This window comes from Gobio gobio (genome assembly GCF_949357685.1).
Source record: "Gobio gobio genome assembly, chromosome: 17".
NCBI classification, from domain to species: domain Eukaryota; kingdom Metazoa; phylum Chordata; class Actinopteri; order Cypriniformes; family Gobionidae; genus Gobio; species Gobio gobio.
Window position 1 is genome coordinate 13930429 of NC_137110.1, and position 24378 is coordinate 13954806.

The 24378-nt window shown below is 37.8% G+C and overlaps 1 protein-coding gene across 3 annotated transcripts; it reads right to left on the reverse strand.

Moving 5' to 3' along the window:
• Positions 1-2313: 2313 nt before the first annotated feature.
• On the reverse strand, positions 2314-23233 carry tgfa (transforming growth factor, alpha). 3 transcript variants are annotated; one of them, XM_079840485.1, is made up of 7 exons: positions 22760-23212; positions 14366-14506; positions 10900-11014; positions 9708-9857; positions 9240-9349; positions 4967-4987; positions 2327-4834 (listed from the first exon to the last, which is right to left on the reverse strand). In XM_079840485.1, the coding sequence occupies exons 1-7, from the start codon at positions 22800-22802 to the stop codon at positions 4827-4829; spliced, it is 588 nt and encodes a 195-aa protein (XP_079696611.1). In that variant the 5' UTR covers positions 22803-23212; the 3' UTR covers positions 2327-4826. The 3 variants fall into 3 exon arrangements, with proteins under 3 accessions (XP_079696612.1, XP_079696611.1, XP_079696610.1); XM_079840484.1 differs by lacking the exon at positions 22760-23212 and adding an exon at positions 14668-14758; XM_079840486.1 differs by lacking the exon at positions 4967-4987 and having other exon boundaries at positions 2314-4834; positions 22760-23233.
• Positions 23234-24378: the final 1145 nt, after the last annotated feature.

Genomic DNA, 24378 nt, shown 5'->3' on the forward strand with positions numbered 1-24378 from the left:
CGTTTATATAATTTGTTTTTACGTCATTGTCCAAATGAATCAGAATAGAAATTCTTCAAATTTCTAAGGACAATAGAAGTAGTTTCTGTAGAGCGCTGATATCATTGTTTCACCGCCGAGGCTGCTGGGCACACGGTGGAGAGTGAGATCACTTAACCCTAATACCCAAATACTCTTATTCCTCCCCATCTGCCCCGGCACAGATAGGCCTACCAGTTATGGATGAACAGTAAAAGAATTACAATTTGGACGAAAAACGTCCCAAATGGACGTCTAGATGACAAAAAATGCTCTTAAATGATTGTGTAATTTGAATTACTATCAGAAGACTGAAGGCAAAAACCAGCAGGACATCGACTGTCCACTTCCACGTAAGGTACAGACGCGCTGTTCTTGGAGTATTTACCCAGGTGATGTTCACGTAAATTTAACTACTACTGGAATATATCCTCTCTTTTGTGTTTCTATCTCTCTGCTCCGTAAGTATATCTTACGGGAGTTCCCTCAGCCGAGCGCTTAAAACAAAGCTGGCTTTAGAGGCTCAGCCAGTCGGCTATGAGGGGCTGTGCTGCAATCCTATTGAAAACCTTAATGCGATTGGCAAACCCATCAACAGAGGATCGTGACAGCAGAAGAAATGGAGTGGAGATCGAGGTTAAGAGCAGTTAAGATGAAATACGAGAAGACATACTCTTAAAAATAAAGGCTCTAAAGAGGGGTTTGTGATGCCACAGAAGAAAATGGTCCATCACTGTGGAAACCCAGTTTTGTAATCTTATATTTAAGAGTTCCCCCAAATAACCTATCAGTGAAGAGCTCTTAAAAGAATCACTTTTTCTTATAGCGTGAAGAGCATTTTAATAAATAAAAAGAACCTTTTTCACTATAAAGAACTTTTTATGCAGTGCAAAGGTTCCATGGATATTAAAAGGCACACCGTGTAGTTTTTCGCTGCTAGAGGTCGCCTGTTCAAAATAAATGTGTAGCTTGATGACGCCGAGATTGAGCACGGAATCGGAAAAGAATCGGGACGGGACTCGGGCAGAAATCATGTTCGTGGATGAGATTATTAACGTTACTGTAGTATGAAACAGAGCAGGGCCGAGTGCTGTGGGAGCTGAACGAGGTCGCTGAAGCGATTGCAGCAGAACTTTTATTTTGTCATAGTCGCCACTTCCTCTTGTTCCGGTCAAGCGTATGTGGGGTAACGCAGCGCTGTTTTATCAGATACATTGACTGTGTTGAAAATTATGTTATAACGTTACTGTGTGTTCGCTCCGCAGCTGCTATAAGACACTTGTTGCAAACTGCAGTAAGCTGGATCGATTAGAATATCACATTAATAAATGCGGGATGGCTTGTGTTGCTAAATCGCATGCAATTAATTTTAAAACAATTGTATGATGGAGAAAATGCTGTATCACTGTACAATAATTAGTTTTCTGTCTATAAATGTCTCCAAACAGTTATTCCCTTGTCTAATAAAACATTAAAATGTTGCTATGGTGTTTCCATGGTTTCTACAAAATAAAACCAGAAATCAAGGGTAACGCAGGTATGATGTCACTGAAAGGTGACGCACAGACGCAGTCCATATCCTGGTAAAAAAGCTTACTTCTCTGGATTTAAACATTCTTGGAAACATTTGGGATAATATAAGTGCACGTCAACAAAATAACAACATTGTTCTAGTGGTTTTTGGATATTTTAATCAAAAAAATGTAAATATTGTGCCTTTAAAAGGTTCTTCATGGAATCATAGATGCTAGTTGAAAAAAAAATGTAGTAAGGAAGGATTCTTTCCTGGGGCATTTGATGAAGAAATAACTACTCCCTCTAAATAAATAAATAAATAAATAAGTGGAGAGAATTTAGGCAAAAATAGGCTATGAGCACAAAAGGCGAACAACAAATTACCACAAATGAATTAAGAAAATACTCACGCAATGTCCGTCACGCAGGCACTTTACATCATGTGGTCATTCATGCGCAAGCTAAACTCCTCTCGGCCATGATCTCCAGAGCACTTCCCCTCGTCTCACAAAAGGTTTAGCCAAACAAACAAATAAATAAATTGGCGCGCAAGTAAATAAGAGAGCTGAGCTTTTCCCTCAGTAAAAAGAGCACTCTGGCAGCAGGCTTTTTGTTGAGCTGTGCCTGAGGTTTTTCTGTTTGCATTTCCATTTGACCCTTTTAAAATATTCAGATGATGGAGGATGTAAATGGACAGAGTGGTTTAAAGAGAGGAGGATAGAACGTGCTTCATAAAACTTTTGATGAAATGAGAAATTATAGGCAAGAAAGAATCAGGATGAGTCCAAAATTTGCAGCATGTTGTGTTATTTGAAAAAAATATGCAAACTTAGACAAGGAGATCAAAAACACTCAACAAAATGTCAGCCAAGCATGTGAAAGTCATATTGGAATCATCTACCTCTTACTTTCATGCTTAACTGATGATCAGTGACAGTCACGAAAACACCTCATTCTCCATATACAGTACAACAAAAACAATATTCCCACGCACTATTTACAAAGTATTCTTTCCCCAACATGAAACAAGACAGTATTTTAAAGAGAAAGACGCATGGTGTTTACAATATATCATACATAAACATCAGTCAATACGCAGCTAACCAGGTTTAAATGAGATTTAGTTGGAACAAAGCAAGAGATGCAACACTGAGCATCATCTTTGGTGCAAAGGCCAATTCAGAGCATCCGTTATTCTACGAGCATGACATCGGCATCACGGCTGACTGCAATTCCACAATCGCTGCATGTTACAAAACTGTTCAGTCTGAAATACCCAATATTACTTTAGCATTTTACCCAAAAGTCCTCTCAAAAAGAAAAAGAATCAATCTGAAGTTAAACACAAATTCGCACATTTTCTTTTCATTCATTGAACTCTTACATTTTTTTAACATAAATTGAATACTCAATCCATACAATCACATATACATAAGCTATAAATCAAATGTTTTTAATTTAATTTAACCATCTTGAATCTTTCAGACTGATCATTCACAAAGACCATAACTCAAAAAGTGTTTCATTTGTCATTTGGATGAATCCCCTCCAACTTACAAGGGCTTCTGGGATCATTTTATATCAAATTCTTATGATTCTCCACACATCGATCAGCAATTGCTTCCACGATCTGATACCAGAACACGGCCAACTCTAAGCCGACCAGGTTGTTTTCACTCTTTTTTTCCCCTCCTTCTTTTTTGTGCTTTATCAATAGCATATTTTATATTTGGACCAGCACCTCATTTTAACAGCAATATAAAGATCTATAAATATCTCTGGAAATTTGTTCCAAAGGAGTCAATCAACATTTTTTAATAACATGAGATCATTGGCGAAGCTTGGGGACAAGATAATGAGAACATAACACATGGTTTAAAATGTTTCAGTGTAAAAGCTTCCATAAATCTTGCATAATAAGTTATAAGGATAATGTGCATCAAACTGAATAATATCAATTATTATTGCTAGTACCATGGATTTGAGCCTCGGCATGCATATGAGTGCCCAAATGAAGTGTTTTATTCCTCAAGCGAGTTATCAGTGCGTGAATAGCCACCCCCAACATCCATCATGGAAAAGTGCAGATTTAAAGATGATTGTATTAAGTGTGTCTGAAATGTACACTGCAAAAAGTGCACAGTGAAATACGTGCAATTATGTGATCAGACATGCATGCATCCAATCATTCCAATGTGAGCATGCAGATGTCGTGTGACGTCACACCGCTGCTGAAAATAGTGCACACGCTGAGGCTCCATTTATCGTACAGATCTTTGATAGCACATTATGTGAAACAAGCACTTCCTGTGCATGAAGAATTTTGAGTGGGACTTGTGAATCTATGCATAACTTATGAAGTTACATGTCATAATTGTGAGTTTTTCACCATACATTTCCATTTTTTTGATTAAAAGAATTACATAAAAATTTGATTTCCATTCGAGTAAAAGTGTTATAATGTGTAAGAGATAATATTTGTCCCTCTGAGCCGGCTATAGTCTCTCACGTTTGCTGTTACTCCGTGATTTGTTATCATTATAAGGAGATCAAGTTAAAATAAATTGGCAAAAGTGTCTGTCGTAGCTCTAATATTGCATGCTAATTGACTGACTTAAATGGAAACAAAACCAATCGCCCATTCTTTATCCATAACGTGATACAGAAAACAATGTGATATATCTTTGTTAAAAAGTTGAACTATCTTAAACTATTTTTTAGTGAGCTTCACATCCCATTAACGGCATATTATAAGCGTTTTTATAATAACGGAATTTTAAAAGACCAAAACTGGGAGAATGTTGTCTTATATGTCATCTATAAGGATATTTATAGCTTTAAGATAAGCTCTGTTAGTAAGAATGGCTTCTCTAAAACCTCTCATCGTTTTTCACTTCCAGATCAGTTGTTTCTGGCCATTGATCCTTATATTTTTCAAAATGGCCCTGTCTCTATATCACTGGATCCTGCAGTTGATTTCCATGTAGCTTGTTCTGAGTTCTTCTTTCAGAGTGTCTCAGTTTTTGAGTTCCATCTTTAAACTCTTGTCATTGCTGTTGTTGTTTCAAAAAGATCCTTTTTGAAACGACTCAGTCTGTCTGAATATAAAAGTTCCACTTTTGATTGGATTCTCCCACTGACCACATCGAAATGCTCTCTATATGCGCTGCGCTTACCAGCTGTGCGAGTCTGTAGCTTGAGAAACGCAGTCATAGTGAAGTCCAGGAGTATGGTGGAGGATTTTGGGGTCTCATTTTTATGAGAGCACCTGAGTTAGCTCCAGATAATGCATGTCAAACTACTGAAAGGGAAAAGACAGAAATTAAAAACTGAAGTCATTGCGAACCACTTTTTTCAACATAATAAGTCTCTAAGGGAAGAAAAAACAGGCGGGATTGATCCAACTACACTAAGACGCTTCACAAAACAGTACCTTGTGCATAAGGAACATTTTCTGATGAGATGAGAAGGCAAGATGGAAGTGGCAGAGAAAATTGACAAAATACACAAGACAACAATGTTTTACTTCAACCTGATGACATGCAAATGTATTGAAATGTTACTGTGGAAACACTACCACAGTTCTACCTAACAATTAGAAATGCCTGACGATGCTGACAAAGTATGTGACAACGTCCTGTTGACAAATCTAATTAAAGGTTTGCAATACTCTGTCAACAAGCTGCACTGCGAGCAGACTGGCAGTGATAACAGGGTATTTGTATGGACAAAATTCCAACAATTCCATTTCTAATTGCATAATTATGTCTGGGGATACATGTAGTACGTCCAGTGATCACACATAATCTGCACACCAAGACATACAAAATATACTCACAAGTCACAACATAACATGGAAATATGTTACTAGACTAAAGTTGACACACTTGCCTGAATAGTTTTTCAAAATCGTTCTTAAAAAAAAAGTTTCTAAATCTAAAGGCTTAAGTTTGAATTCTTGAAATTAGTTTGGTACACATGATTTCTACATATGAATTTCGTACCTAAAACTACAATTTATTATGTTTTAATTAACTTTCAAAAGTTTGGGGTCATTAAGATTTTTTGGAAAGAAATTGAAGGGACAGTTCACCCAAAAATCCACATTCTGTCATCTTTTACTTGCCTCATGTCGTTCCAAACCTGTAAGACTTTCGTTCATCTTCAGAACACAAATGGAGATCTTTTTGATGAAATCCGAGAGCTTTCTGTCCTTCCATTGACTGCTATGCAACTACCACTTTGACGCTTCAAAACGTTCATAAAAGCCGCGTTTCCACCGCAGGAACTTTACCCCGGAACCAGGAACTTTGGGGGGGAACTCGGTGTGTTTCGACCGCAGGAACCAGGGTCTAAATGAAGTTCCGGGTAAATATTTCCCCCTCCAAACGGCCCTGCTTGCGAGGTGGTACTTTTGAAAAGTTCGCAAACTTTCGGGGGTGGGACTTGGGCGCTGAACATGCTGATTGGTTGAGCTCTCACAGCATTTTTTTTTCCACCGCCATATTTACAAGTCTTTTGCGAGGTGGGTTTCGTGGGTTCTGCGTTCAGTAAATATTTTCTTTGCAACAATGGAGTTCAACAAAAATTCGACCGATGGACCGACGACGAGGCTCAGGCTTTATTGAGCATATAAGCGGAGGAGGACATCCAGCGGGAACTGGAAACTGTGACCCGCAATGAAAAGGTATAACGTTACCTGAAGATATCGACTCGGTTCCAGTCACACTGGAAAACAGTGCAGAGAGAAGTTGAAGAAATTAAGAAGAAATTAAAGGATAACAACCGGAGCGGTTCCGACCGGCGTATTGTTGGGACACAGACCGTCCTTTTCTGGTACAGCGGTAACGAAAGACTCGGCTAGTGCGTTGTTGGAAACCATCCAGGAATCCGAGTGGGTTGAAGGTAAATATCTCATCTTGGTATCATCTATTAAACTCGTTGCAGTGTTTAAACACGTTGCAGTAACTTTTTTCAACGTGCTTTTCCAGGTGTAACGAGTGGCCCTGATGAATTGCAGGCAACGGAGACCAGCGTGTTTTCCCCCGCGGTCACCAGTACGTTAACCCCGTGTTTCCTGCCGAAACACACACACGCAGAGGTATAAAGCTGACAAAAATGTGTATATTTTTAAAAACTGATGTGTAATCCTTAATGGTTTTGAGTAGTTTTGTTGTTTTTAATTGTAAACTTAAATTGCCCATGATAAAAATGGCACACTGGGCATTGTTCAAGCTGGGCAAACAACTGTTCATTATTTGTAGTGAAAACACTTTAAATAATTAATTGATGGTTTCTTTTGTTTCATGGTTGCCTTGTGTATTAATTTCCATGTGTTTCAGTGCAATTTTTCTACTTAGAGAAAAGGAAAAGGGACTGTGACTTTCTTGATGCACTGAGGGACATGGAGGATGCTAACCGGGCCGTCCTGCAGCATGGACAAGAACTGACCAATATATGCAGCTGTTACTGGAGAGCCAGGCCGAGGAGAGATGAGGAGGCAAGAGTTGGCATTCCACCAGTCAGAAGCGGAAGAAAGCAGAGGGACTTTCAGACCGGGTTTCTGTCTGTTCTTGGACAGTTTGTCCAGTCGTTCAAGAAGTAGCCACAATGACCAGCCGCTTGAATGAAGCATTTGCACTACCACATTTGTACTTTATATATTGTACGTGTTGGCACAGCTCTTGGACAGGTTACTGAAAAATACACTTTTTTTTTTATTGTTGTTTTCACATTTTATATTTTCATTTTATTGTTCTAGTAATTTATTTGTCTTTGCACACTTATTTTAATTTTGTAAGAACTAATCTGTCTAAAATAAAGTCAAATGTGTAAAATGTCACTGTGTCTTTAATTTCCACATTCTAACTATATAACCACATTCTAATTGTATTCATATAGTGTAGGAAGCAAATAAAAGGGCTGCTGCTCGCAAGTCTTTCTGAATATGCACATAAACATATCTAGAAAACCCAAATATTATATTTTTAAATGTATAACTATGTGAATGTAGTATAATAACTTATAACCACAACTTAAGTGAAGCCATAAGTGTGGTCCTGCTTCATTTCAAATTTGAGGAAGAAGTCTCTAAAATTATGCATTTAATGAAGCATATTGTAATACTAGTCATGTGACTTTTTTTTTTTGTGAATGTTAAGAGATGTTATTGTGATAAAAAATAAAATACTTGCAGTCTAGTACCTAATCTTTCAACCGCTTAATTCAGTCTATTGTTTTCATTCAATTAACTTTTCACACATCTGTCATGAATGACTGAAACCTCATTATCCTTTTATAGAAAATATTTTGTTTTGGAATTGAGCTATTACAACACATTCAGATTTTGGATTGCCCATCATCCCATTTTGCATTAGAATGGTCAAACCAGGTGAAAGTGCACGTTTAAATAAGCAGTGTTGGTAATGTGTATGCAAAAGCAGCGCTGCTTGCATCTCCTCCACTTGTTATTGTTGCAGACAGTATCGCGCAAAAGTGATTCATGTCCGTCGGTGACTGGGAGAAGCAGTCGCGCGCATTGCCACGTCACCGGACTAATTTGCCTAATCTCCCCGGTACTTTAGACCGCGGTGGAAACGCAGATTGTAGCAGGTCTGGGGGAGAAAAAGTTCCTGGGAAAAAAGTTCCGGGTAATTTCGGTGGAAACGCGGCTAAAGAGATTGTAAAACGAATCCATATGAATTGAGTGGTTTAGGTTTTTATTCACATATAAACATTCATCAACTCACACATCAGTTGTGGTAAATGGAAGTTCATGCATATTCGAGAACCAATGAGGTTCATTCTCGTGTTTCACTCAGCACGTTTGAGCTTCAGCAAGAACCAATGAGGTTCATTCTTGTGTTTCACGCAGCACGTTTGAGCTTCAGCAAGAACCGATAAAGTTAATTCTCGTGTTAGGCAGCACGTTTGAGCTTCGGCAAGAACCAATGAGGTTTGTTCTTGCGCGTCAAGCAGGTTCTGTTAAGCTTCTGTTTATGTTCGCTGATCAATGTTTATAAGTGACTGAATAAAAGCCAAAATTAAATCTGTTCATCATATTCAGCAATAAAGTCTCTTCCAAAAATTTGGACTAAACCACTCAATTCATATGGATTCGTTTTACGATATCTTTATGAACTTTTTGAAGCGTCAAAGTGTCAATTGCGTAGCGGTCTATGGAGGGACCGAAAGCTCTCAGAGTTCATTAAAAAGATCTTCATTTGTGTTTCGAAGATGAACGAAAGTCTGGAACGACACGAGTAATTAATGACTTTGGATGATTTTTGGGTAAACTATCCTTTTAATAATTTAATTCCACAAGGTTGCATTAAATTGATCAAAAGTGACAGTAACATTTTACATTTTTACAAAAGATTTCAAAATATTCTACATAAATGCTGTTCCTTTGAACCTTATGTTGAAGATGTTTCACCCTAACAACTGAAGTTACCATTTACTCCTTGGTCTCATGTTCATTGCCAGTCTTAGGACAGAGTGACAACAGATGGCTAAACTAACAGCTTAAACCCTTGAGCAAAGACAAATCATAGGCCATTAAAAGTTAAAGGCCTCGCACATATGCTGGTCTCAGTGTGCGAACACCCCCTATTGAGGATCATAATTAGACACCGCATGACACATAACACATCACCCGACAACTCAGCACAAAATTTTGTAAAAATTGAAATATAGCACTAAAATACCTGTTTCTGAGTGACAGCAGGATGTCCCACCCGTCAGAATATTCCTAGGCTTCTCCGACCAACATGAAATGGTGTTACCTCGCCCACAACCACCACGTCTCCACCAACAACTAGAAAGACAATGTGTGAAAGTCTACAAATGACCTCTTTCATCTTCTACAAAAAAAATGACCTTTCAAAGTTTGTAGAGTACAGTTTATTCAGCAAAAATAGATCAACAGAATAAAGCTAAACAAATAACTTGCACTGGGGAAATGAAGATATATGTATTAGATATTAGAATGATCAGTGTTTGGTGTAGTGCATTACAAGTATGTGAATTACGTAATCAGATTACTTTTTTGATGTAATGGTAAAGTAATGCATTGTTTTATAAATGTACACTTTATAATGTGTTTTGTGTGTGTGTTTGGTATAATATAAGTATAACTTTGGTATAATAAATATAAATAAATGTATAATACTCACTTTAGTAAAGTGCAGAGCAGCATGAGTAGGACACTGCCCACCACACATAACACCAGCATGGTGGCCACAGTCTGCTGCCTGTGGTTAGACGCCACCACTGCCAAGAGGTCTGCATGTTCACAGCGCATACCCACAAAGCCAGGATGACATCTACACAAACATACACAAGTGATTATAATTGAAAAGAGAGCTTTTAAAAACAAAACCCAGTATGAAAACATGCTCAGCAAAAGATGAGAATATTCAATAGTTGTTAGCAAAAGCATTTCATTCCAAAATGAGGAATCTGACAGTATCATGTTCATAAAATTAATCAAATTAACTCAAATTAATTTGACATTTTGTGGTGAACTACTACATTCAGACATGGAGAAAACAATAAATTCCCTGACAACAGGAGGATTCATACAAACTCAGACACAAGCACCAACACAGATTTGAATTCTGCTATTGTGCCAAATTTATACACGGAAAAGCAATTTAGCAAAGGACAAAACACGCTTGTCTACACATGGACAGCTCAATGAACATGCCGTCAGCAAGAATATATTCAAGTGAGTCAGCAATCAAAATGCATGTCAGTCCGTTTAGGCTTCTTTATACTGGCAGATCAAATCCAATTTTAGTTTTTTGCATTTCCGATTATAATCCTATTATTATTACATAAAAATATATGTTGGTGGAGCAAAACAAAAACCAACAACAACAACAAAATACACATCCCATTTTTTTTTTATAAATCCAACCCAAACCACAATCGCAGTATTAGGATTTATGCAATCTGTCCTTTTTTTTTTTAAAGATCAAGATTTCAAGATTTCATATGCAAAGTGCCATAGGGATGCTGCTGGGGATGGCACTAAATAAAACAGCACACCACCCTTATCCAGTCTCTACACTCTGAGCACTCTGGCTTGATGCCTTGGTATACACAGACAAATTTATGACCTGACAACAAGTTGTTTACGGCAGTTGTTGAACAAAGCCATCACTATAGCAACTGATGAATATGTGGCAGAAAATGATAAGACTGCTTGAACATGAACAACTTAGACTGTTTTAATTATCAAAATTGAAAAAAACTGTAGTGTGATCATGAGGATTGTTAACAGACTTGGGAAAGTCAGAGTGCCTTTATAATCAATGCTGTTAAAAACAGCAAAGTCTGAAAAAAGACAATCTCAGGACTTACACACATGCAGGCGTTTCCTCCAGAATGAGAAAGCGACATGTGCCATGAAAACAGAAGTGGCTGTGGGAGTCAGGGCAGTCATCGAAGTGAGAGTGGACAGCGGCTGCTATAAATTCTTCAAGAAAACAAAGAGAACCCGGAATTAATGATGACATTACTGACAATATCTTGTTTAATAATAAAACAAAAAGATCTTGGCAAGAATTTCTTAAAAATGTATTTGCAAATGTTTTGCCTGATGATCATAAATTTGTATACAACCTGCAAGATTACTTTACCACTTTAACACAAAAAAAGGATCTACTTCAATTACATTTCCAGCTTTTGTTATCATCAAAGCTAGAGCCAAATTTGTGATATTTTACGGAAGGCACTGGTCGAAGGGAGGGGGGGGGGGGGGGAAGACATTTTAAGTTCTCAGCCAGGTTACAAGTCAGAATTAGAGTATTTGATATTATCTGGAAGATCATAGTCCTTTAGATTCTAATATTTCAAGACCCGCCAGTTTCTCAGACCATCTTCCCTAAGGCACACATTTGATCTTAAGAGAAAACAAAATGAGACATGGTGTAAGACAAGAAAGAGCTAGACTTAGCTTGGACTACCGGTCAAGATCTTAGGTCCTTTCTTGAAATCAGCAAATTTCCTTTTCTAATCATTGTGAGCCTTGTCTACAATAGGTATTTACATTGGATGAAAACTGTCTGCTGTATAACAAATAAAAAAGCTAATTGAAATTGACAATGGATGAAACCGCAACAGATATTTTTGTCTATATTGTGATGTGTATCTGAGTGAAACAGAAAAAGAAAACAATTTAGGACAGGGACATGGTTCTATCCGTTGGCTGTTGAAGTCCAGCATACAGCGATCAGGCATAACATTAATATAACATTAACATAACTAATATTGTGTTGGTCCCCCTTTTGCTGACAAAACAGCCCTGACCCGTAGAGGCATGGAGTCCACTAGACCCCTGAAGGTATGCTGTGGTATCTGGCACCAAGATGTTAGCAGTAGATCCTTTAAGTCTTTTAAGTTGGATTGAGATCTGGGGAATTTGGAGGCCAAGTCAACACCTCAAACTTGTTGTTGTGCTCCTCAAACCAATCCTGAACCATTTTTGCTTTGTGGCAGGGTGTATTATCCTGCTGAAAGAGGCCACAGCCACCAGGGAACACCGTTTCCATGAAAGGGTGCACATGGTCTGCAACTATGTTTAGGTAGGTGTACATGTCAAAGTAACTTCCACATGGATGGTAGGACCCGAGGATTCCCAGCAGAACATTGCCCAAAGCAGAACACTGCCTCTGCTGCTTGCCTTCTTCCCATAGTGCCTCCTGCCATGTGTTCCCCAGGTAAGCGACGCACACCCACCCGGCCATCCACGTGATGTAAAAGAAAAAGTGATTTATCAGACCAAGTTGTCTAGCCATCACAATTTGGCCCCTGTCAAACTCGCTCAAATCCTTAAGGCCGCTACATACTCCGAAAGAACAGAAAAAAGTTCTCGCTCCCAGGGCTGCGAGAATAAAATGACGTCATTTTGTTCTCGGAGCCCTGGTTTGGGAGTTCTCGCAGCTCGTTCTCAACATATCGTCTGAGCAGAACTTTTTTCTTGTAGTTGTCCGAGAACTATTTTTGTGATTGGTCAGAATTTTAACGTAGGTGGGGTTAATGCGGAGAAACGGAGATACTCGGCACCTGCTTTTCTCGTGAAGTATGGAATGTACTGGCCAGAACGAACATTGTTCTTGTTCTTGCCACCTCGAGAAAACGAACAAATTTCATTGTTCTTGCAGAGTATGTTCCAAGCTTTACGCTTGCCCATTTTTCCTGCTTCTTAACACATCAACTTAGAGGACAAAATGTTAACATGCTGCCTAATATATCCCACCCACTAACAGGTGCCGTGATGGAGATAATCAGTGTTATTCACTTCACCTGTTATGCCTGATTGGTGTATATCTCCAGAGTGAGAGATGTCTGTAATTTTCACGGGAAGATCAAGTTTTGAAGTAAAATTTATTAAACATTAAACATTAGGGGGTACAAAATATTTTTGTTACAATATTTTAAAGGTTACTAACTTTGTTTTGGAGGTCTTCTGCAACATGCATTCAAAAACACTTTAATTTGCTCATAATATACACTGCAGCATCACCTCTTTTCTCACAGTGTCTTTTTAAACCCCTCCTTTCTGATAGCCCACTCTGCTCCGATTGCTCAGATGGCACAGTCTGTTTTGATTGGTCTACCACTTACAGCACATGCCGGAAACGAAAAGCCCATGACCATATCTGAATTTCAGCTCTGGGGGCTTCCTCAGAAATTGATACATAGCAGAGCTGCACGATTCTAGATAAATCGATTTTTTTTGTTTAAAATTTAGATGATTATTCTTCCACAATTAACAACTAAACAAAATAATGTAATTTACTAGAGATCCTGACAAAATGTTAATTGCTGTAGTGTATTTAAAAATATGTACTTTTTATATTAATTTATGTAATTTAATTTAAAAAAAAATGTATTGGTTTGAATGAATGATTCAATGACTCACTCATAAAGACTTCACTTGTTTAATTACTGAATAAATCAGCATTTTTAAGTCTCGACTCTCGAATGAATGATTCAACGACAAAGCGTGCAAAGTGGATTAGCCTTCTCAGTGCAGAAAACAGCATCTTCTCGACATGGACAACCCAACACATTTGGACAAACCAAACTCTTCCAGGCTTCAGCTACATCTACAGTGTTTGAGGGCGGGAAAAAGTATTTTGCGGGCAGCCAAAGACGACCATAGGCTGGAATTATGTGGATTTGTTACAAACCTACGTAGGTTCAAGCAGGAAGTAAGACTGGAATTACTGACAACCCGTTTCAGGCAGTTCGAAATCGGTTCTTTCTTTAGGGAGACAATTACTCCATTAAACATGAACTTTGAAACTTTGCAGACCTTTTACAAATCCCAAACAGCTATATTACACACTACATGAAAGGTAATATCCAAAAAAGCATAAGAGAAAGAAAGAAAAAATCATGGATGAATCATTCGCAATAAGCTCTATTGCATGAATTTATAAAAAGAAAGGGTAAATTTACATTACATGCTGACTTTTTTAAAAGTTTGTTGCCAACCTCTAGAGGTCAAACTAAATATTATACAAGGCTAAATACTATTTTCTTTTTCCTAACTGTAACATAATATATCTAAATAGTTTAAAGATTTGGTGTAAAAATAATTGTCATGCTGTAGGCTAGCTCCTTTTCATACAATGTTTATTTTGTGTTGCATAATACCTTATCGAACACAATAATAAACATGTGCCTCTAACACAAAGTCATAGGATATCAAAGTGTATCATAATCAAGGAATATATGCCTTCTTATTCAGGCATTTATATTTCAGCCCTATGAAGCCCAAAATGAGCCGAGCATAAAGGAAAGAGCAGACAGAGCATACTTCTGACACGTGTAGTAGTAGTGGTTGTCGTCGTGCTGCTGATGGTTGTTGTGGTAGAGGTGGTAGTTGTTGTTGTGGTGGTTGCAATGGTCGTCGTTGAGGTAGAATTCTCTTGTACCTGCCCATATGTGAAAAGGGAGCCTACAAATCAAATACAACGTGCACATTAAAAATCAATAGCACTACAATGAAACACTAGCATTGTTGAGGACAGCTAAGTACTGTTTAGATTAGGACGAGGTGTTTAAAACCTTCCAAATATCACTTATACTGACTAAAATCTAGTTTTGTAAACCTCTTACCCAAATGTGAAAATGAGGATCCAACAAAGTCAAAACATGCCAGACTCATAACCGTTACGGCAATGAGAGAACACGGGAGCAACAGCATCACACACACAGAAAAGGTCTTGAGTGGCATCTAACACAAATGAGAAATAGCCACTTAATTCAGACTTACTTAAAATACCCTGGAACAACAATGGGAGTTTCTGACTTTGATCTTCAGACTATTTTGAGAACAGCTACAGTGAGAGACTGGGTTAAGATAAATTAAAGTGGATTTGTGATGTAGATCTCTCTGCATAAAAGCGCCAGCTCACATTACAGGACTGTAAGACTACCTTAATTGCTGTGGTGCTCACACTACACAAAAAGGTTTCTTGTCATCTCTCGTCATCTTGTCATAGCAGTGCACATCCTACACAACACAATGCTGACGAGATGCACAAACTACAAGACATTTGGTCAAGAGGCAGTCTTGACCGACAACGGGGGAAAAAAACGTTGTGATTGAACGCAAGTGATTACAAGATTTTTCTGTTTATACCATCTGCACTGTGATTGGCTGGATTAGTTCCACATTGTCATAGAGTGCCGCAGGTATGACATCACTTCGTTGGTCAAAACACAGAAACGATGTTAAGTCAATGGTGTTTTTTTTAATGGGGGTTTAGTTAAAGGTGCAGTGTATAGTATTTATGAGGATCTATTGACAGAAATGCAATATAATATACATAACTATGTTTTCAGTGGTGTATAAAGATCTTACATAATGAGGCGTTATGTTTTTATAACCTTAGAATGAGCCATTTTTATTCTACATACACCACGGGTCTCTTTACAGTGAAGTCACAATTTTGCACTGCCATGTTTCTACAGTAGCCCTAAATGGACAAACTGCTCTACACAGCGCTAGCTACTCCCTGCGGTCTCAGACGACGTCATCTTTGTCCTGTGTTGGACATCGTAGCTTCTCTATGTACTTCGAAAGGGGGGGTGGGCGGTGGCCGGTTGCAATTCGCAATCTCTAAATTGCTAAAATGTACGCAGTGCACCTTTAAATGGCTGAAATAAAGTCTGTGGTGAAGACACTTTAAAGTTTTATCCTACGACATGATTTTAGTCTTTAGGTTATATTTTTGAAGCTGAAAAAGGTGGTTGCTAACAAGAGGCTAAATGGGACTACAGAGGAAGTCAGCCTCGAAGTCAGCCTCAGATTTACAGCCTCGTTGTGCTTATAATTGTGCTCTTATAAACTATTCTAACTAAACCATCTGGAAAAAAAGGTTTTTAAGATAAAAACAGAGTTGTTGGAAGCTTAGTGGTGGTGACGTTGAAGTTGTGGGACCGTGGTGGAGTTTGTTTATAGCCTACCTTCAGCTTTTTACTTCTGGTGACTGTTGTGTTTGTAATACAGTGGGGCAAAAAAGTATTTAGTCAGCCACCAATTGTGCAAGTTCTCCCACTTAAAAAGATGAGAGAGGCCTGTCATTTTCATCATAGGTACACTTCAACTATGAGAGACAGAATGAGAAAAAAAAATCTTAATTCTTGATTTTTAAAGAATTTCTTTGCAAATTATGGTGGAAAATAAGTATTTGGTCAATAACAAAAGTTAATCTCAATACTTTGTTATATACCCTTTGTTGACAATGACAGAGGTCTCCACAAGGGTTTTACACTCTGTTGCTGGTAGTTTGGCCCATTCCTCCATGCAGATCTCCTCTAGAGCAGTGAAGTTTTGGGGCTGTCGCTGGGCAACACAGATTTTCAACTCCCTCCAAAGATTTTCTATGGGGTTGAGATCTGGAGACTGGCTAGGCCACTCCAGGACCTTGAAATGCTTCTTACGAAGCCACTCCTTCGTTGCCCGGTCGGTGTGTTTGGGATCATTGTCATGCTGAAAGACCCAGTCACGTTTCATCTTCAATGCCCTTGCTGATGGAAGGAGGTTTTTACTCAAAATCTCACGATACATGGCCCCATTCATTCTTTCCTTTACACAAATCAGTCGTCCTGGTCCCTTTGCAGAAAAACAGCCCCAAAGCATGATGTTTCCACCCCCATGCTTCACAGTAGGTATGGTGTTCTTTGGATGCAACTCAGCAATCTTTCTCCTCCAAACACGACAAGTTGAGTTTTTACCAAAAAGTTCTATTTTGGTTTCATCTGACCCTATGACATTCTCCCGATCCTCTTCTGGATCATCCAAATGCTCTCTAGCGAACTTCAGACGGGCCCGGACATGTACTGGCTTAAGCAGGGGGACACCTCTGGCACTGCAGGATTTGAGTCCCTGGCGGCATAGTGTGTTACTGATGGTAGCCTTTGTTACTTTGGTCCCAGCTCTCTGCAGGTCATTCACTAGGTCCCCCCGTGTGGTTCTGGGATTTTTGCTGTTCACCATTCTTGTGATCATTTTGACCCCACGGGGTGAGATCTTGCGTGGAGCCCCAGATCGAGGGAGATTATCAGTGGTCTTACATGTCTTCCATTTTCTAATAATTGCTCCCACAGTTGATTTCTTCACACCAAGCTGCTTACCTATTGCAGATTCAGTCTTCCTAGCCTGGTGCAGGTCTACAATTTTGTTTCTGGTGTCCTTTGACAGCTCTTTGGTCTTGGCCATAGTGGAGTTTGGAGTCTGACTGTTTGAGGTTGTGGACAGGTGTCTTTTATACTGATAACGAGTTCAAACAGGTGCCATTAATACAGGTAATGAGTGGAGGACAGAGGAGCCTCTTAAAGAAGAAGTTACAGGTCTGTGAGAGCCAGAAATCTTGCTTTTTTGTAGGTAACCAAATACTTATTTTCCACCATAATTTGCAAATAAATTCTTTAAAAATCAGACAATGTGATTTTCTGGATTTGTTTTCTCATTCTGTCTCTCATAGTTGAAGTGTACCTATGATGAACATTACAAGCCTCTTACCTTTTTAAGTGGGAGAACTTGCACAATTGGTGGCTGACTAAATACTTTTTTGCCCCACTGTAATATCTTGATGGACAAAACTTGCAAGTATCACAAACTTTTTTTGATCACAGAGCTTATCTTTTTGCGATAATCCAAAAGCCTATTGTTTTTTTGTAGAGGGAACAAGTGTGATACTAACTGCACAGTGATAAAATCAAACAGGTGTAAAAATATCATAGTTGTCTGTGACAGCTCGATCACGTCGCTGACATGCTCATACTTAACGAGCATTGGCGACCACAACGGGCACTACATTAGCCACGATACTGGGATTTTGTCACAGACCTTGGAAATCTGTCTGCAACAGCAAAATCCCAGACAAAAGTTGTGTAGTATGTGCATGCCTTAAGATGCTGCCAGAGGAATCTTTGTCATTGGCGTGTGTGCACTCTTATATTTACAGAAAATGGCAGAACCACCAAAAATCCCATAGTTTATCGCTCTGTTTTAAAGTTGCCTAGTGAGAAAGTTAGGGCATCATAGGTGCATAGAACTGCATTACGATGAGAGTGAAAAAAATCTAAAGCCCTATTCGCACGGGATTAGTATTATCTGGGGACCTCTGGGCCTGGTTTTTCAAAAGGTTTAATCCGGATAAAATTGATCCGGATTTAGTAATCCTTTTTTAGCGATCCGTGATCACGTAATCCAGTTTACTTTTGGAGACAGTTTTTTAAAGCAACATCGGATTGGATCAATCTGATCCGGATAGGAACTTTTTAGGATCACCAAATCTAGATAACCAGTGCTGGATAACCAGTGCTCAAACAGGATAGGAAATCACAATGTAGAACTATAGATATGTAAAGAGCAACAAGTAGCATAGCCAGTGTGGGGTCAATATAAGTTTATTTTTATTTGAAATGAAAACACACACATTTAAAAAAAACTAAAAACAAGAAAAACCCTTGCCTGTATTGTCCTGCACAACATCGCTACTAAGCGCAATGTCCCTCTCTGTGCTGACAATGATGCACCTGAGCCCCTTGGAGACCCTAACCAACCTCCTGCATTCTGCCAGAACGAGCAAACAGGACGTGCAACAAGGGACGCAATAGTTAGTTGTTTTGGATTTCAAAAATCAGTGATTGCCATTCTTTGCATTTTTTTGGTTATTCTGTAATCATTGCATCACTAATAAATATTCTAAAAACAAAAATATTTTCGATTGTAATGAATATATATATATCAATTAGTGACAGAATAAAATTTATTGTTTTTGCTAAATTTTGACAGCTGTTTGGGGGATTATTTTATGAGGCCAAACTCTTTCTACTTTGCTGTAGGCCTATACTGAGAGGCCGAATACGTTAAAGCCTATCTAATCACTGTAGCCTGATGGATGAAAAAATAAAATTAAAACCTTATGAATAAATAGGATATCTTGTAAGATAGTTTTCATTACATTTTCATTACATTTTGGGCATGAAATCCACGCTGAATCCACCCTTCTGATGGGATCAGTTTAATCCAGATTTTTTGGATCAAAGTGATCCAAATCCTACAAAAAAAGTTCTGAAAAACCCAAACTAAAGGTTTGATCCGGATCAAAACCAAGATTGGATTACATGATCTAATCCGATTATGTAATCCGTTTTTTTCTTTTGAAAAACACATTTTCAAGATTTGATCCAATCCGTTATCCAAAATCCTAGTGGATTACTTTTGAAAAACCGGGCCCTGGTGATTTGTAATAATTGCAGAGAATGTCTGTGATCTTAATCCCGTGCGAATCGGCCATGTCTGTAATATGTAAAGTAAAAATTCCCCCGCAAATTACCTACCATATTTCGCCAAAAACACAGAGGTCCTGTGATAATATTAGTCCAGTGCGAATCGCCATCTCTGTGATTTGGCCGGGATTAGGCAGATCGTATATAATTTTTGCAAGGTTTTTGTTTCCTGTGCATATTTTTATCTTTATCTTTCACGAAGAATGGAGCTAGGCTGCATAAAATGCGCACCGTTATGAATTCCGTGCGGCCGCGCGGATTATAGGCCTACTTTCACTTTAGAATGAGCATCAATTTGGGAGTAAATTGCTTGAATGGTGTGTTTAATATTATTCTTAATGAAAAACAGAAAAGGACAATGACAAACTCGCTTAAAGGGGCGCTTTTACATTTAGGTTTGAAACTGAATCTTCCGCCGTATATTGTTATTATTGCTCAGTTCAATTTTTAATTGTAGCGTCTGTTCTCTAACTGAACTAAATAATTTGTATTACTATAAAACAATCAAAATGATATCGATACGACTGTTTATAATTTCATACAGCTATATCTATAACGAAAAAACATTTACAAGTCTTGACATCATATCCGGGAGATAAGTCAGTAAATTCGAGTAAAATCACAGGCTTGCTTATCCCGTGCGAATGCGCCACGCAAAATTCAGATGTGGGGGGAGTAATTTCTAAATCACACAAGGTCCCCAGATAATACTAATCCCGTGCGAATAGGGCTTATGATGGCATTTGAATCAAGAAAGTGTTGATTATAAATAAACTTTTTTCATTCAGTGCTTATTTGAGTATTATCCATTAGCTTAGCAACATGTTAACACCAAACTAATGAAAACAATTAGTCAAGCAACCTTTGTGGAGAGCTATTTATGTGGAGCAGTCTTTACAGTGCGTTTTACAGTAACGTATAAGGATCCATGACAGTTAGGAGGCAGCACAGTAATAGACATTGAGGCAGCATAGTCAGATTTGGATGAAAATCTATTTTAACACTAGTCTGTCAATTTAACATGTTAATGTGGGTTTAAAATGTGAAAATACAATTACTAAGGCCTCTGTATCGAATATATGTTACATGCTATTCATTCATAATGATTTATGTGATTAATTATGATTTTTGCAGAAATTTTGTTTAATTCTACTTCCGCTGAACACAAAAGAAGATATTTTGCAGAATGTCGGTTCCAAACAATTGATGGGCCCCACTTACTTTCTCTATACTATGGAAGTCAATGGGGCCCATCAAGTGTTTAAAACCAACATTGTTCAAAATATCTTATTATATCTTATTAATATCTTGTGTTCAGCAGAAGAAAGAAATTAATACAGGTTTGGAACAACTTTAGGGTGAGTAAATGATGACAGAATTTTCATTTTTGGTTGAACAATTCCTTTAAGTAAAGACCATGCATGCTGATTCACAGGCCACATCTGTTTTATACAAATTCCAAAGTGTCCGGATTTGAAAAGTATGTCTAATGTTCATTGTTGTGCCACTAAAATGGCTTGGAAGAGAGTCTGGGACCTCAAGGCATGTTCTTATTCTGTGTGCACAGGGACTTGGGATGAAAATCCCTGTTAAATGAGAGGGTATGTTTCATTGAACTGGAAAACTCCTCAGAAAAGCTCTTCTGGTTACAATAATGTTTTAGTGTTAATATCCCATGCCAAGTTAACATTCGAAGGAACACTCCACTTTTTTTGAAAATAGGCTCATCATTTCGAATCCATTCAGCCGAGCTCTTGGTCTTACGGTAACACTTTTAACATAGCTTAGCATAGATCATTGAATCTGATTAGATCATTAGCATCCCGATCAAAAAAAAATGACCAAAGAGTTTCGATATTTTTCCTATATAACACTTGACTCTTCTGTAGTTACATCGTGTAATAATACTGACGGAAAATGAAAAGTTGCGATTTTCTAGGCCGATATGGCTAGGAACTAAAACTAAAACTCAACTGGGGAGTTGGAAAATGGGCCTATTTTCAAAAAAAAGGGGAGTGTTTCTTTAAAACATATGCATTCAGAAAGCTGGAGGTGGTGCACAAAATACATTATTAAATGTACTAAATTAAACTCTTGCCAGAGCTAAGAGCCTTTGGACATATTACCTGCATGTAAAGAAAAAAATATATAAAATAAAATAGAAAAAGGAATTTGGAATTCCTGACTGTGCACATTTCTTTCTTCCTTGGAAGATATTTTAAAGTTTTGATGACCAATGACTTCAATCGTATGGACAAAAGAACCCCGAGACATTTCTCAAATTATAGACTTTTATGTTCCACAGAAGACAGAAAGTCTTACAGATATGGAACAACATGATGGTAGGCAAAAATAATGACAATTTAAATTAGGTATTTAAAACCCTTATCATTGCAAAAGTATTCCTAAGGGTATTCCCTTCTTAACTTACAAAAAACTGCCATTCCTTATCCATTGGTGTACCAAAATCAATTACTGAGATAATGGGACATCATATATGTCTTCAAAGAATAAAACAGCTGCTAGAAGTACAATTACTCAGTCAATAAAAGTAGTTACTTTATGGGGCATCAGGCAGGTTTCCAGCCATGATGTACTACACATAAATATTTGCTTACTATTTAAAACACGGAACGCAAAAACACAAATGATGTTCCACAGATTTTTTAAACGTTATTTCATTAAACTTGATTGACTTTCTCTCACTGAAACTGCTTGCCGAGTTAAGAATGTGCCTTCGTTGTAGGGACAAAGCCATAAAGGATGGACACTAAAGAATGGCTCTATATTTAAACTAAGCTTTGTTAACCTTGTTAATGACAGGAGCAAGACTACTGAGCCAAAGAAGCTGCTGGACAAAAAAAGACAGTAAACCACTGCTTCTTCCATGCCTTGGTAGACACTGAAGGCACATTTTCATGCTATCAAGCAGAATAATTATAAACAAAGCAGAATAATTATTTGTTGGATACCCAAGTTCTTCACTACTAATGATGTTACTGAAGAGATAGTGTCAGGAGAAAAGAGGACCCCCTCATAATGTGTTTTATGTTGATGACTAGGGTATTGTTAAATCATGATAAAACTATGATATAAAACACTACTGGAAAATCACATGCACAATGCACATCATAAAATAATAGTAAAAGTTTCATTCATAGCTCACAACTTCAATTCCATCTCTGATTAAAACAATATTCTGATAGTTGCTAAGCTCAATCCACTTGAGGCATGTGGGTTTATTTAGGCTTAAAATCATTTAAAATGTGGCAACGTCCTATAGTACTTTTCCTGCAATATTTCAAATTATTTTACTCTTAGTTACTCTAATATTTACATTTCAATGTTATTTAATAAAAATAATATCAGTAAATCGGATGAAACAAAATCAAATACATTTACTCACCGGTGAGAAGAAATATTGTATCCCAAAAAGCACGATACATCATTATAAGGCGTTTATGTGACTTTTTGGTGAAGGATTCGAGGCGTCGTCTCTTATATTAAAACATTTATCTTTGCCAACATAAATGAATGCACGCACGTATTCTTGAGATGGCTAATATGATTGATAGTCCGTCACAATGGTCAGAAATCTGACTTCCATAGTAAAACTGCTTTCGTCTTTCTTCATAGTTTCAGCCTCCTCGACACAAGACGCCATGCGTCAATCCAGGTATTTTGAACTTGACGTCAAACGCCTGCTGATATGAAACGCTAACTTTTTTTTCTAATTCACTATGATTATACAGATCAGTGGTAAAACATTGTTTACTACAGAATTACTTTACAAATTACTCATAGCGCAGGACCCTCTCCACACCCTTGACATCCTTCTGTTGTGCGTGCGTGCGTGTGCGTGTGCGCGCGCACGTGAACTAAAGAGAGATGGCTAGTGCATTGCTGGAAACCGGGGAGTGTTGTAACACTTTTTTTAAAAAAACGTCTATTTACTCCTTTTTTTTTTAGCACTGAGTAATGTAATAAGTAGTTTTCAGCTTTCATTTTTTAAAATGTGTTTGAAGGCCTATAGCCTACAGTTTTTATTTTTAGTGTCCTGGTTACAACCCAGTAAACACAGAACGTTCCCATATTGTTCCCGTTTGGTTATTTTTTGTGGGTGAACCAAATAAGAACATTCACTGCAGGTTATTTTGGGGTTTTATTTTCATAACCTAAAGAGAACGTTCCCAGAACGTTCCCTGCAGGTTAGTTTGGGGTTTAATTTTATAACTTAAAGAGAACGTTCCCAGAATGTTCCCTGCAGGTTACTTTGGGGGTTTATTTTATAACCTAAAGACAACGTTCCAAAAACGTTCCCTGCAGGTTATTTTGGGGGTTTATTTTTGTAACCTAAAGAGAACGTTCCCCAAACCCAAAGGGAACGTTCTATTTACTTAAAGAAAACTTTCTTGGCTAACCAACAGGGAACGTTAGAATGTTTGTTCTGGGAACGTTCTCAGAACCAGAATCTAACGTTTCCAGAACATTCTGGGAACCAAAAATTGTTAACTGGGACTGACCTAGCTACTTCTTATCTGTATATCTTCTTATTGTCAACTTTACATGTGAGATGTGGCGTGGTTGTTTTCCAATCCCCTCCCACAAAAGTAGGCTATTTATTTACCTGGTTAAATATGTTTCCTCAAGATTAGATTTCACTAAAGGCCAAAATAACACTGTAGAGTAAATAGGCTACTGTGACACTCACACAAATATGGTTATGTTTGAAATAAATGAATGTGAAAAGTTTTTGTGCATAATTCTAATTTACCAAATTGTGGATTGATATCTTTTTTAAGGAGAGGAATTTTTGCCCAGGTTGTTGGTCAGTTAAGCATTTATTTGTGTTACCTGAGCAAAAAAGTTGATCCAAAATATGCTCATTTATTTCATAGGGCAACCAAAAAGCGAGTCTTTACCGGCACCTTAAAACTTTATTGTAAAAATTCCATATAAGTGCAAACGTCAAGAGTGCAAAATTATAATAATGTTATGTTGCCCTCTAGTGGAATAAATGGATAA